The 15,959-nt window shown below is 36.1% G+C and overlaps 1 protein-coding gene across 2 annotated transcripts in view; it reads left to right on the plus strand.

Annotated features, from left to right (window-relative positions):
* The window catches only part of abch1 (ATP-binding cassette, sub-family H, member 1), a 37,985-nt gene extending 22,643 nt beyond the window's left edge, over nt 1-15,342 (plus strand). For both annotated transcript variants that reach the window (XM_041252971.1, XM_041252972.1), the window contains exons 11-20: nt 43-143; nt 4,577-4,647; nt 4,959-5,008; nt 5,469-5,525; nt 6,705-6,775; nt 7,555-7,643; nt 8,743-8,846; nt 10,307-10,466; nt 12,513-12,617; nt 13,941-15,342. In XM_041252971.1, the coding sequence (XP_041108905.1) occupies nt 43-143; nt 4,577-4,647; nt 4,959-5,008; nt 5,469-5,525; nt 6,705-6,775; nt 7,555-7,643; nt 8,743-8,846; nt 10,307-10,466; nt 12,513-12,617; nt 13,941-14,047 (915 nt within the window). In that variant the 3' untranslated portion in view covers nt 14,048-15,342. The remainder of the gene's footprint in view (nt 1-42; nt 144-4,576; nt 4,648-4,958; nt 5,009-5,468; nt 5,526-6,704; nt 6,776-7,554; nt 7,644-8,742; nt 8,847-10,306; nt 10,467-12,512; nt 12,618-13,940) is intronic.
* Nucleotides 15,343-15,959: the final 617 nt, after the last annotated feature.

Consider the following 15,959-nt stretch of genomic DNA (forward strand, 5'->3'; position numbering starts at 1 on the left):
CAGCCTTATCTCTTTCTTCTTTTTGTATCCTTTTCATTACAGGTATTTGTAAACCAGTCGAAAGCCATTGCTGGAGTAAAAGATGGGCAGTACTGGGGGATAATAGGATTTGGCGCAAATTTCTCTAACGATCTACTACTCAGGTAATTCTTACATCACAGTTAGTAGGGCTTTTATAGAGAGAGTTATAGCCCAAAGCCAAAACTGTGAGAAAGCATTAAATGTCGTGCAGTGTTGGCACCATTTCCTCATTACACAATTAAGTTGTAAATAGATGCCTTTGCCATTATGAGTGTACTGTATACTGCATGCCATACTAGGCCCTCAAAGCTCTTCACACGCAGTGAAAGGAAAAGTCAACGTATAGATTCCTGTATATACATTTTATTTTTTATAAGATTTGAATGCTAATAAAGGATGTACTTGTGGTTGAAACAGGTGTTAATACTGGTTTGAGGGCAGGACTGTGTTAACATTACAGGAGGTTTTGCATCACCTAACATTTTAGGGTTGAGACACAATAAAAAAAACATGTTTTAGCTCTTTTATTTAACATCATGTAATCAAAGAAACTACAAAATAATATCGCAAAAGTCTATAATAGCAGTACAGTATTTCATGTTAGATTTGAAAATGCTTCTATTTTTGTCAGTTTTTCATTAAGTATATGGAAAATTACAAAGAAGTATGTAATTCAATTTAACGTAGCATTATTCAGCAGGTTTAATTCGACTTTATGAAGCAAAATTAGTTAATTATATAATGTGATATAAACCTTTGACCTTAGCTGTACATATATACATACAGTGCTCCCCCTTTACAAGGTGGCCTTTAAAACCGTGGAGCAGGTTGTAAGGCTGTATGGTTGTGGCTCCCATTTGTATAATACCATTCCACATGCACTCTCATTTTCATTATAAGGCAGAACACAAATGACATGGTCTAACATGGGCTTGTAACATTATACCGATGGTTTGACATCCTGTCGTGACGTGAACATATTATATTGTATAATATATATATATATATATATATATATATATATATATATATATATATACCACACAAACTACACAGGAAGTCTTTACAACCCCCCTTTCAAAGTGTTCAAGTCCTTTTTTTTACCTTATAATAATGGAATTAAGGCCGGCATCTACACATCCTACTCCACAACTTCCAAGTGAAAAAATTCTAGAAATTTGTAGAAAATTAATTAAAAATAAAAACTGAAATAGCTTGGTTGGATAAGAGTCCACCCCCCTTGTAACCATGAGCACCAATGCGCTTTCAAAAGAACTCTGGGACAAAGATGTTGAAAGGAACAGATCACGGGATGGGTATAAAACAATATCATAGGCCTTGAATATCCCTTGGAGCATGGTCAAGACGATTATTAAGAAGTGGAGGGTATATGGCACCACCAAGACCCTGCCTAGATCAGGCCGTCCCTCCAAACTGAATGACTGAGCAAGGAGACGGCTACCAAGATCAGAAAGGCTACCAAGAGGCCAGTGGCAACTTTGCAAGAGCTACAGGCTTTTATGGCTAAGACTGGTCAAAGTGTGCATGTGACAACAATATCCCAAGCACTCCACAAATCTGGCCTGTATGGTAGGGTGGCAAGAAGGAAGCCATTACTCAAGAAAGCCCACTTTGGATCCTGTTTGAAGTATGCAAAAAAAAAAAAAGGCTTTTTGGCCTAAATGCAAAGCATTATGTTTGGTGCAAACCCAACACAGCGCACCACCCAAAGAACACAATCCCTACTGTGAAGCATGGTGGTGGCAGCATCATGTTATGGGGATGTTTCTCATCGTCAGGGACTGGGGCACTTGTCAAGATAGAAGGGAAAATGAATGGAGCAAAGTACGGAGAAGTCCTTGAGGAAAACCTGCTGCCCTCTGCATGAAAGCTGAAACTGGGACAAAAGTTCTCCTTTCAGCATGACAACGACCTAAAGCACACAGCCAAAGCTACACTGGAGTGGCTAAGGAACAAAAAGTAAGTGTCCTTGAATGGCCCAGTCAGAGCCCTGACCTAACCCAATAAAGAATTTGTGGCATGACTTGAAGATTGCTGTCCATCAACGCTGCCCAAGGAACTTGACAGAGCTTGAACATTTTAGTAAAGAAGAATGGTCAAATATTGCCAAATCTAGCTGTGCAAAGTTGATAGAGACCTATCCCAACAGACACAGTTGTAATTGCTGCCAAAGCTGCTTCCACCAAGTATTAACTCAGGGGTGTGGAGACTTATCCAATTATGATCTTTCAGTTTTGTATTTTTAATATATAATTTTTTTCTCAATAAAAACTTTTTTCCCCTTAACAGTGTGGATTATGGTGTGTAGATAAGTGGACAAAATTGTCATTTAAATGAATGAAACTCTGAGGCACTGACACAACAAAATGTGAAAAAAGTTCAAGGGTGTGTAGACTTTCTATAGGCACTGTGTGTGTGTGTGTGTGTGTGTGTGTGTATATATATATATATATATATATATATATATATATATATATATATATACACAGTACTGTGTAAAAGTTTTAGGCAGGTGTGAAAAAATGCTGTGAAGTAAGAATGCTTTCAAAAATGGACATGTTAATAGTTTATATTTATCAATTAACAAAATGCAAAGTGTGTGAACAGACGAAAAATCTACATCAAATCCATATTTGGTGTGACCACCCTTTGTCTTCAAAACAGAATCAATTCTTCTAGGTACACTTGCACACAGTTTTTGAAGGAACTCGACAGGTAGGTTGGCCCAAATATCTTGGAGAACTAACCACAGTTCTGTGGATTTAGGCAGCCTTAGTTGAGTCGCTTGGCCTTGTTTCCACATCGGAGGTATGGCTTTTTAGCCGCAAGTCTTCCGTGAAGGCCACTTCTGACCAGACTTCTCCTGACAGTAGATGGGTGTACCAGGGTCCCACTGTTTTCTGCCAATTCTAAGCTGATGGCAGTGCTGGACATCTTCCAATTGCGAAGGGAAGTAAGCATGATGTGTCTTTCATCTGCTGCAGTAAGTTTCCTTGGCCGACTACTGCGTCTACTGTCCTCAGCATTGCCCGTTTCTTTGTGCTTCTTCAAAAGAGCTTGGACAGCACATCTGGAAACGCTTGTCTGCCTTGAAATTTCTGCCTGGGAGAGACCTTGCTGATGCAGTATAACTACCTTATGTCTTGTTGCTATGCTCAGTCTTGCCATGGTGTATGACTTTTGACAGTAAACTGTCTTCAGCAACCTCACCTTGTTAGCTGAGTTTGGCTGTTCCTCACCCAGTTTTATTCCTCCTACACAGCTGTTTCTGTTTCAGTTAATGATTGTGTTTACTACATATTGAATTGATGATCATTAGCACCTGTTTGGTATAATTGTTTAATCATACACCTGACTATATGCCTACAAAATCCATGACTTTGTGCAAGTGTACCTAGAAGAATTGATGCTGTTTTGAAGGCAGAGTGGTCACACCAAATATGGATTTGATTTAGATTTTCTTTGTTCACTCACTTTGCATTTTGTTAATTGATAAATATGATCTATTAACATGTCTATTTTTTAAAGCATTCTTACTTTACAGCATTTTTTCACACCTGCCTAAAACTTTTGCACAGTACTGTGTGTGTATATATATATACACACACACAGTATATAAATACAGTATAAAATAGTGATTTCATACTGATAGTTTCCAATGAAAACTTAAGTTTGTTTGTTATATGTAGCAGCAAGTACTAAAGTTAATGGGTGACTATGAAATCACTACTGGCGGCCCATACTAATTGCTAAATTGATACTGTATTCATGGTGCAACTTTTCTAGACTGATTCTGGCTTCCTGAACAACAGCCTGGAACAGTTTCATCAATATAAAACTTAGACTGCATTCAAAAAACATTATTTACAGTAAGTAAAAATGGCACACATTCTATGTCAAGCTAGCTCACTGCTGCGTTGAAAGATGAAACTTTTAAGGGCTTGACAACACCTCCCTCACCAGAGCTGCTTATTTTGTGTTGTATGATGATGCAACTGAAGCCTGCCACCAGGGTACTTTGGGAGCAGACGAAACAACTTCATTATCGAGCTGTTCATATGTCTATTGATTTTAATGTGCAAAGTAATCAAATGTTTTCAAAAGTGTACGTTTGTAACCAGATCCAACATTGGTTACAGCATTCCTAACAGATGAACTCAGTTGTACTCTCACTGTACTGAGAGTGGAAAATACAGCACTTGAAACGCAACAGTGCTTCTGAAATGAGATGTGTAGGGGCCTGCTTATCCCATCACTGTATTGGTGAGCGAGACTCATGCCCTGTACACCATGCTCATCCAGTCTATGGCCTCATTTTTGAGTCTGATTGCAAAGGGCCCAGTACCTGTAGTGATGAATTGCATTACATTATAATGGGTAGCATTAGTTAGTGAGGTAGTCTTGAGCCACGCCATGCAGAGCTTTATATGTCAGGACTAAGGCTGAATTGTATTGGTACTGGAGTTCACATTCACTAACTTGCCCATTGGTCACTTGTCAAAGATTTGATGAGATTATGATGTATCCTCTACAGAATCATGGAGAAGCAAGTTACCAAACAGATTGTTGATGGAGGTTCTGTGCACATTTGGCTTGACATGACAAGTAAGTTGCTGAGGTGCCTGCCTTGGTGAAACAATCTGCAGTAGCAAACAGGCAAAGGTGAAAGATGCCATACCCAGGTCCTGTCTGCTTTGTCTCTGTGGACATAAAAGCTGCCAAAGAGTTGTCTGGTGCCCTGGTTGATTCTCACCACGTCACTTTCCAAAAATGATCAGTAATACCTGGGTCAAAAGTATCAAGAATTACTATAGCTTGGTAAGGTATTTACCGACCCCAAACATGAATATACAGTTTCCTTTCTTAAACAGAAAAATGTGTGATGCATGTATGATTAGAGTTTCTTTATATTTTAGATCAGCAAATTGCCTTTACACTCCAGCTTAAGCTACAAGAAGCATTTGAGGTATTTCCTACATTATTACTATTGTTATTCAATCATTTAAAAATGAACTATAAACTACAGTCCTATTTTAAAGTGTGTTTCGATTCCTACAATAAAGTTTACTCTTCTAGACTGTTGATGACTTATTTAAGAACAATTAGACAAGTTTAATAAATACCAAAATGGCTAACAGTCTTCAAAAAACTATAAGGGCACGATATCACAACTCAGAGCTATAAAATACACACAAGACCCAATTCAAGTACACTGCAATAACCTGGTTGAAATAAACAGTTAATTACTTTAAATGAATCATTCAAGTTAATTGAATTCTGAGCATAATTATGTTAGCTATACATCACAGTCGTGGTGGTTGAAACCAGTTTTGTTTAAATAATTGGAACTAAGAGGCAATTATACAGCAATGAGACAAGAATAAATGCCTATTTTACCAATAATGTTTCATTACCAAATGTTTCAGGGTTTCGTCAAGGATGTGTTTGGCAAACAGTCCTACTTGGCTTCCCTCCCATTAAAAGTAAGAAACCGTTTTCTATTGCCAGTTATTAACATATTTTACCCAATACCATAGAATGTTTAAACTGAAACTCCTTTCCTTGCTCAGCAGCTGCTAACAACATGGTGTTGTTTATTTGAGTTTGGTTTAGTTGTTGAATTTGAATTAATTCAAGCTAGATTGCAAAACTATAGCTATGGCCAAAAGTTTAGCATCATTTCAAATTTTAGGATTGAGACATAATTAAAAACAAACAAACAAACAAACAAAAAAAAAAAAACTATGTACATAATTTAGATCTTGTATTTAACATCATGCAATCAAAGAAGCTACAATCAATCAATCTTTATTTTATATAGCGTCTTTCATAGTGGACCACCATCACAAAGCGCTTTACAAGATGTAGTAACAACAAGAAAATCCATAATACTTGAAATACAGAGAAAATCATAATAAATTATATACAGTTTATTTTAAAAAAAAAAAAGCATAATACATTGATTACAGCGGAAAGTACATAGTACATGATAGTAGCATAATACTAAATACAGTGGAAAGTGCAGAATACATGATGTATGTATTATGCACCAAATGTCAACATTTTCAGTTTTTCTTTAAGTATATGGAAAACTAAAAATCAATATGTAATTCAATATGTTAACATAACATTATTCAGCAGGTTTTATTCAATTTTATGAAGCAGAATTTGTTTTTTCTGTAGGGTGATGCAAAAATGTTGCCCATAGCAGCAGATACAGTAAACTTTCAAGCATTCAGAATTCTAAAAGGTATTGACAGTGTTGACCCAAGGGACTTTTTCAGCCTGAAAAAAGAAACAAGGACCAGGGGTCACAAATGGAGTTTAGAAAAAGGGGCATTCAGAACAGAAAATAGGAAACACTTTTTTACACAGAGAATTGTGAGGGTCTGGAATCAACTCCCCAGTAATGTTGTTGAAGCTGACACCCTGGGATCCTTCAAGAAGCTGCTTGATGAGATTTTGGGATCAATAAGCTACTAACAACCAAACAAGCAAGATGGTTTCCTCTCGTTTGTAAACTTTCTTATGTTCTTATGTTCTAAACTAACGCTTGCATAAATGGGATATACATTCAAATTGAATGGCTTCACAATACATATAATAATAATCCAAAAGGATATTTGAAACTAACTAGCAACTTTGTTTTTCTCTTTTTTCAGTTTGAAGTTCCTGTGTATGGAAGCAAAAATCCAGATTTCACTACCTTTATTGCACCAGGTGCAATTGTGAGGTACAGTATCGTTTTCCACAAACCAACATGTGCTACACATTGTTGCACATTGTAACCATTCTTTCTAAGCATACACAACACAACTGAAGATTTATATTGTCAAGTGCTGCCTTAGCCAGTTTATTTAAAAAGGATATTGATTTTATATGTTGAGAATAGTCATTTCCAATAGCACATTGACAGGGAAGTTTTGCAGTCCCAGATACCTTTCCCATGCTTTTACTATGCATTTATTTTGCTTTGCTGTTTTTTTTTTTTTTTTTTTTATTTCATTTTACTGCACTTTACCATATTTCTCAGTCCTTTACCAGGTTTGTTTTCCATGCTTACTGCATTTTGCTATGTTCTTGCCAGCAAACAAAGGGAGATACAGTAATATTTCATGCTTGATCTTAGACAACATAAAGGCACATAGTTTGAAATACTGCCCTGATACAGGAAAAAAAAAACAACACTTTTTTGTGAAAAGGACAAATGTACAACTAGTAACACCACATGTTTTTTTGATTGTTGTATTTTTTTTCTTCTTAAATGTATGTTTCATTTTATTTTATTTGTTGTATGTATAACATGGTGTTAATATAAAGCCTTTCATATCAGGAGCTTATTTTAAAAACTCCAAATTAGACACCAAAACTGTTGTAATGTAGAATATGTACTAAAATCAAGGGCACACGAGTACTTTGTGCAAGACAATTAAATGCATTAATACATGAATGGTTTGCACTCAGTAGTAGGGGCTGTTATTCCATGTATAAAATGAGCTTCTCTGTTGACAGTATCACATTCTTCTTGGCTGTTGGCTTGACGGCCTTGTCCTTTGTAATGGAACGTAAACAAGGGCTATTGGACAGGTGCTGGGTGGCAGGTTGGTATGACGTTTCCTCTGTGCTCATCTCAAGTCAGTTTGCTGTTCTGCCGTTTCCTTTTTCTAGCGCTTTGGAGCCACCAGGCAGGCAGACAGCTATATTATAACATTTATTGAATTAAAATGATCCTTTTTTTTTTTTTTTTTTTTTGTAACTTTACTAACCAGGTAAAAGTCACCGAAATGCAACCTCTCGTTTGCAGGTGTGGGTCGGGGAAGAATCATGCCTGGAATTTTAAAAATTTATACTGTACATTCACTAGACAAGATTAGCGAACATAAAACAACATATGTAAACTCCAGATAGAATCATTTTATAAGCTTTACATTTTGGTTCACAATTTCCTTCTTAATATAAATGCATTTTATGTCCGACACCTACAAGGTTAAAATGCTTTAAACTTTATAACTGGTCAAATACATGTGAATGTCCGACACAATTTTACAAAGCAATTTGAAAAAATATGCTTGACCAGTTTATGTACAACAACAAACATATCAGTCTACAGTTTAGCAAAAAAAAAAAAAAAAAAAAAAAAATCAAAAAACAGTGTGCCGACGGCTCCCCTCTAGGGTATTAATATAGGTTCCTATATATATAGAGATATATATATATATATATATATATTATATATTATATATATATATAGAATTATGATATATTACTGTATACACTCTTACCAGTTCAAACTTAAAACCCTTTCAGAATCATAATGGTTTATGTTTAAAGTATTTGGAAAAAAAATAATTTTAACTTTGAGACATTAAAATAGTGTGTTCAATTTAGAAAAAAAGTTTACTAGATCTTTATCAAGTGAACAATTATCTTTTTTTACTAAAAGAAGAAAGAACAAGAACATCAACCATAGTATGAAAATAGCAAGAGATCATTTTGAAATAATTTACTTGGAGATCAGAGAAGTTTAATTATTATTTTGAACCGTCTTGCTGCTCGGGTTATGTTGATGTAGTATATTAAATGGCCAGCAAGTGTTGTGCAGTCTATATAGTACTTGGAATGTGTCTAGTTTGTGGCTGTATGTACAATACTTAGCGGCCAGTCCAGGAATTGAGTTTGTGTCACTTGTGTGTCTTGCAGGTGTCAGTTCCCTGGAAACTATGCTGGCTCACCTGTTTTCTCAACTCTTCACCATTGCTGTGCAGATAACACTACTCCTAATCTTCGTCTTCCTCGTCTTCAAGGTGTGTGGGTGTGATATATGTGGCAGCTCAAATAAGAATGGAAGAACCCTTTTTTATCTAAATGTTTTACTTGAACAATAAACAAGTCTAGATTTGTCAGGCCAATAGGGTAATAATGTTGCTCTCTCGCTGTGTCGCATAGCACAGTGTTGGCTTTCCCTGGTGTAAACGGATCATATTAAAAAAGATACATAAAAGTCTGAAGAATCACCTATCATTGCCCAGGGCAACAGGCGCTTAGAGCTTACTGTCTTTCTTCAGATAAATTGCATTGGAAACTAAAGGGCTCTTTGTAACCCCATAGTAGGTTTAACACAAGTAGTCACATGCAGTGTTGTGCTTCTACACAGTAGTCTGGCTACTACTGCCAGAACCAAAGTGTTCAATCTCTATTCTCCCCTTGTTTTTGGACGGTGGAATCAACTTCTCACAAGACAGTGGCCTGAGAACTGTTATCACTCCTGTTGCTGTTCTAAACGAGAAACAACTTGAGTTCCTAAAACACATTGAATTGTATTACATAGTCTCTTTTCAGCTCTGTTCTTACCTTCTTAAGAATGCTGCCAAATGTAAAAGTGGTGCCATTTTGTGGTTTGTGATGTAACTGTTCACAAGTAGCTACGCTGAGACCATGAGATCTTATTTCACACACGGGTCCACAAATAGATATCAATCACCAACAAAGACCCAGCAACCTCAAGCCTAGCAGAGAAAGATACAATTTCCATTGCCAGTCCACACATCAACTTCGACTACCCTGGTCTAACCAGCAAGGATTACAATATGGCTTACAATCCTTTGTGCCAAATGTGCAGCAACAGTCAGTGTGACAGCCATAAAGTTGACACCCACGTTGTTCCAAGTGCCGTAATTGCTCTGTTTAATGCAAAAATCTTGCTTGATTATATTAACAGAATTCCAATTCAACTTCTTGCACATAATTTATAAGCCAAGCCAACTGCGTTCTCTACTCCAGTTCCACTTTTAATATTTAAACACGGCTATTCAGTGACTAGTACTCAGCAACAGTACAGGAAACAAGACTTTGAAAGTCTTATCTTATTATAGAGGCTGTTTAAAATGTCATTAAAATACAGGAATAAGCACTCTGAAAGATTTTTTTTTCTAATTCTAGCTAACTGGCACGTTAAGAAATGTTCATTTTCTAAAACTATAAATAAAACCTGATCTCAAACACATTGGTAACCCAGTCGTAAGGATCTTATGTTTGGCCTTTTTTAAAAATTAATTTCTAAGTAGGTTGTTATATTAACTAAAAAATGAACATTTCTTCACTTATTAATAAGATGTTTGTTAATAGTTAATCAACTAAGAAGTGACCCTATTTTTTGTATATTAAAACGTGGCACATTTTCAAATCTTGAAATTTCTTTAAAAACTATTCCCGATATGAACACCTGTTGTATAATGTCTCCTTGTTTTTGTTTATTCTGTTTTAGATCCCCAATGAAGGGTCCCTGGTTCTTATAGCAATCCTTATCTTTCTCCAAGGTGTAACTGGCATTTCAATGGGGCTGGTGCTCTCCTCAGCCATCGACGATGAACAGTCTGCAAACCAGGCTTCCCTTGGCATCTTCTTTCCAAACCTTATTATCAGCGGTAAAAACAGCTTTCTTTCATAAACAATGGTAGAATACGGTGATTCCAAACAATTAAGTGTCTCCAATCTATTAAAGACAAAAGTGATCAAAACATTTGTCTAAGACCTGAATCATTCATTGAGTGTGGCTTCACTGCCGTTTTGATATACCAAAATTCATTAAGAACAGTTCTCAAAGTGGAATACTGAATGTATCATGCACACCATTCTAAACGTTTACAGTGATATCTCTGGTAAAGGCATATCATTTTGTCAAAGCTTGGTAAAGCACATGCATGCACAGATAAATCATGATTAAAAAAAAAACAAAAAAAAAAACTACAGTAAACCTTGTTAAAGCATGCATTGGAAAAAACGAGGTAAACTGCAAAAGTGCCATGGTCTAATAGATTGCCCTTTCCTATGTGTGTCTCTTGTTTGCCTATAGGAAAGACACACCCATCATGGTTGCAGTAAATATTCACATGGAGCTGTGTTATTAAGAGTTAAAATGTGAAAATTGAATACAGCGCTTCTGGCTAAAATTGCTTTCAACAAAATTCTATCATACAATTAATTAAACACCCTTTTAGCTTAATGTGGCTAATTGTGACAGACACAGTTCAGCTATGCAGATGGAAATACATGCTTGCCTGCATTACGAGTCAGTGCTGAGGTGCACAGGCACTGCACTGTATATTTTTTTTTTGCTTTGGAGCTGCTTTGTTCTCAGCCACTCTCATCCAGAAGGTACTTTATTTTTTGCTTGAATTATCTGACAATTTCAGATTGAGGAGATCATCTGCCTGCTGCCACAGACTGGAAGCGTGTGAGTCACAAGGGAAACAGTGATTAGTTTAGCCGGGGAGTTCTTTCCAAAGACTGTTGGGAATATAAAAAAAAAAAAAAAACACCAGGCAATGCTGGTAAAGTCACCAATCCCACAAAAAGATAATGGCATATACACACATTAAACAAAATCACTAGATGAACTAATGTTTAGCCTGACAAAATGTATTTGAATACAGTAATTATGCTTCAGCGTGTTAGCAAAAAAACATTGCCCCTGGTTTTTGTAAGTTTAGTTGGCAAAGAGGTTATAATTGTAGATAAAGGATGCAGTCTGATTTCACTTGATACGAGACTAAACTTCCCAGCAAGGTTTTGGTCAACTGTTTTGACTCCTGTAGAGAGTTCACCTAAGGAAGGGCCATACATTCATGGAAATGGAAAGATTCCTGATCTGAGGTTTCTTTTAGAGATGGGGAGAAAAGAGAGTTTGGAGGCATCCCAGAACACTGCCATGTGTAGCCCTGCTTCATCCCAATAGTATTGGTAACTATTGCAGTAAATCTGCAAGGTCATTTTGCTGTTTCGTATGCCTATACAGTGCATTTACCTTACTTTGACATGTTACTTTCTAGGCTTTACCAAACTTGTCTGTGATTTACATTGGCTGTGTTGTACAGACTGTTAATTATTGGTCATTGCTGAATTAAATGAGTGTACTACTATTTTGGAAATATAACACACACACCATGTATAACATGCTGACAGAGCAGCCTTTGGGAAACAAAATATGCACCTCTTGTTAATACACACCACGCCATTACAATACCTAACAAAAACACAATACTACCACTTGGAAAACTTGAACTTGAGTATATTGTACACCTCATGCATAACCTTTATAGCCGAAAGAAGTTCTCAAAACTGGTGTGTTATACAGAGAGTAATGGTAATTACAAAGCACTGATATAAATTTAAAGCTGTGGTGTTAAAAGTTTTTCTTTTATCAAAAGGGAAATCCTGCTGTACAGGTAAGATAGCCTTAGTTACCTGCAAATCCCATTTGGTTCAGTGCTAACCAGTTTTACCTGAACAGGGTGGTTTGTTTAAAGAGAGCTGGTATTTGGGGAAAATAGACAAAAGGTTACAAAAAGCATTCCTGGTTTGCTGTAATGGTTGACCTGGAGCTTAACTAATGTTACAACTTAACTGATATCAAATCCTATCCACACCAAACCTCTGACCCTGAACTACTTTATACACTTGTTTTCCTTCAGGTATTATCTGGCCCATAGAATGCATACCTTACCCTCTGAGGTACTTGAGCATGGCTTTACCCCAAACCTACGCTGCAGAGTCCCTGCGCTGCATCATGTCTAGAGGTACAGTATGTTGATTCTTCACTTCAAACTGCTTGCATGTGCAAAACTTTGAAAAAAAGAAAGGACCTACTGTATAGATTACAAGTCAGTCTTTGTGATCTATTAATAAAACAAACTTCATGTTTTATGACAAATTTGATATGGATAAGCATGCACCACCCATTCTAATGCAAAACACCATGTTAATTATTTAATCCTACTCTCAATATTTAAATATTTAAGTAATTTTCACTGCTCTGTTTTATTGGTACTGATGTGCAGTTGTATTAATAATTAAATAAGATGGTTTAAAGTGCCCACTACAAATGGTGATAGCGCTGTTATTATGTGAATAGTACCTAAATATTTATTATCTCTCCATTTTATATATATATAATATATATATATATCATTATATATATATATATATATATATATATATACACACACACACACACACACACACATGTATATTGTCATTGTAATATTGTATTATTGTCGTTATATATTATTATACAACTCATAAGTTTTAAAAGTGTCAGAAACGACATTTTTCTGCTGTTGAAAACATACAAAATACCAAATGCTTTGTACCACCAGAGAGTACATGTAGTCTAAGCTGGTTAGCTAGATGGAAAGCAGGATCTTAAAAGTCAGGTCATAATATATGATAATATTGGAGTGTGTCAGGTGGAAAGTACCCCAATAGTGTTCACAGTTGTGCATATGGACAACTGTGGCAAGTTTCCAACTGGGGACTAGGTTGCCAGACTTGCAAGGTCACATTGATTGGGTACTGGTCTGCTAAAATGGTCTGTTATTGGATTACACCGTGTAACAATTATTTATTTATTTTTGTTCCTGGGAAGTAAGTGTTATTTCCTAATTGCTTATGAGGCATAAGCAATTAGGAAATAACACTTACTACCCAGGAACAAAAACTGTGTTACATAGTGTTATTTAACTGTTACTAGGCTGGGGTTGCTGTGGATGAGGTGGGCTTTGATTGAGTTGGAATCCTGTCTTTCAGTGACATTAGCATTAGGTGGGGATATAAATTTGGTGGATTGGCTTGGGAAAGTGCTCTGGCATAGTAACTGAGAGTAGGCCGCCTCTGCCTGGGTCCCAATTGTGTGCTTCTCTATTCCTAATAAAAACAACTTGACCCTGTCCAGGTTTCTCCTGATCCTTTTTCTTTCCTATTGACCTTCCAAGTTGTCCTGACAGATCTTGACATTGATACAATATCTTACATTACCGCCTCTGATACTGTTTAAACTAGCGCACTGTAGTAAAACTGTATCAATCTAACTGTAATGCATGTATCCAATTTCTACTTTTTAGGTTGGGGTTTAACACATGTGATGGTTTGGAGAGGCTTTGCCATCACGTTGGCTTGGAGCACCTTCTTCCTCATTCTAGCCACAGTTATACTGAAGATAAGAAGATGATCAGTACAACAGATACTGGTCTTAAGAACTCAATAAGCTAGCTGGTTATGAGCTTTGTAGTTGCTACCACAATCATTTGAAATTTTGTTAGAAGAGGAGATACATCTCTACCCAAAGATACACATTTTCTTAAAGCAGCTATCTTTTGATATACTTTTTTTCAGGAGATTCTTCGACAATCAGCAGTTTTATATAGACCTGATGATCTGATCTCAGTATGGGTTTACATCTTTGATTTGTGAGTGAGTCGAGTATGTTTGTGCTGTCCCTGTTTTGCACCATTGATTTTCCTGTCCCCCACATACTGTACTATACCATAGCAGCACTGAGTGAAAAAGTGTGGCACGACAAGGCTGGACACTCATTGGCAAGCTGCTGTCCCTACTGATAGAACCATTCTATGTTATTTTCTTAGAAGGAGCTCATTAATAGTGTTCCATTCAATGTTTAAAGTTAATGATGACCTCAAGTGACACACAGCATCAAGGCTCCAGTGTAGAAATACATTAGAATGGATTGTTGATAGCTGAATATTTTTTTATCATTTTCAGAAGCCATTGGCAGTTACACAAATTATTACTAAAGTAATACATGGTTTTATTATTGTTATGTATAGCTCTTAAGAACCACTTATCCACTTGTGATTAAATTTGGCATTATTCCTTCACATAAGGAGATGCTGTTCTACATTATGTGTTGTAAGACATTGTACTGAAATTGGCATTGTGTTTCTATCCTTGGGAGGGATATGTATTTAACTGGCTTTTTTTTTTTTATATACTTTTACTCAACCCATCTTCCAAAGAACATAATTATCTCTACCTTACAGTAACACCATCACATACGGGTAAACCATAGTAAATTCATGGGTTATGAACAAATAAATGATTGCTATTAGATGCAGAATGCATAGAGGCCTGTCTGTAGAAATGTAATAATGCAAAACAAAAACTTATAATGTAAATCAAAAATAAAAATAAAAACTTAATTTCCGGTTTTGTGGTGATTTGTTGTGTTCCTGATTCAATAGTGGTAATATCATGTTATAATTTGTATATGTATAATTGTCTTTATATTAATGTATTTGCTGGTATAGCTTCAACTTCAAAAAACATATCCAAATACTGTATTTGTTTTAGTAATTAGGCCTTCCTGGTGTTTAACATGCTTATTAAGACAAAAATCTATCAAAGAACTCCTCGTAAACTTTTAGAGGAAAAGAGTGACCTTAGTACTCAGAGGTTCAAAGTAAATTACCTACAATATATAGCACCACTGTTTACCGTAGTAGATTCACCAAGGGTCCTCTATGATGTGCTGTCTAATATTAATTCATCCGGAACAAGAAGGAACAGCATAACATAAGAGCCAATATTGTTTGTTGGTTTATATTATGAACCAATTAATACTTAAGAACATAAGAACATAAGAAAGTTTACAAACGAGAGGAAGCCATTCGGCCCATCTTGCTCGTTTGGCTGTTAGTAGCTTATTGATCCCAGAATCTCATCAAGCAACTTCTTGAAGGATTCCAGAGTGTCAGCTTCAACAACATTACTGGGGAGTTGATTCCAGACCCTCACAATTCTCTGTAAAAAAGTTCCTCCTATTTTCTGTTCTGAATGCCCCTTTGTCTAATCTCCATTTGTGACCCCTGGTCAAAAAAGTCCCTTGGGTCAACATTGTCAATACCTTTTAGAATTTTGAATGCTTGAATTAGGTCACCGCATAGTCTTCTTTGTTCAAGACTGAACAGATTCAATTCTTTTAGCCTGTCTGCATATGACATGCCTTTTAAGCCTGGAATAATTCTGGTCGCTCTTCTTTGCACTCTTTCTAGAGCAGCAATATCTTTTTTATAGCGAGGTGACAAGAACTGAACACAATATTCAAGATGAGGTCTTACTAGTGC

Source organism: Polyodon spathula, chromosome 6 (genome assembly GCF_017654505.1).
Source record: "Polyodon spathula isolate WHYD16114869_AA chromosome 6, ASM1765450v1, whole genome shotgun sequence".
NCBI classification, from domain to species: domain Eukaryota; kingdom Metazoa; phylum Chordata; class Actinopteri; order Acipenseriformes; family Polyodontidae; genus Polyodon; species Polyodon spathula.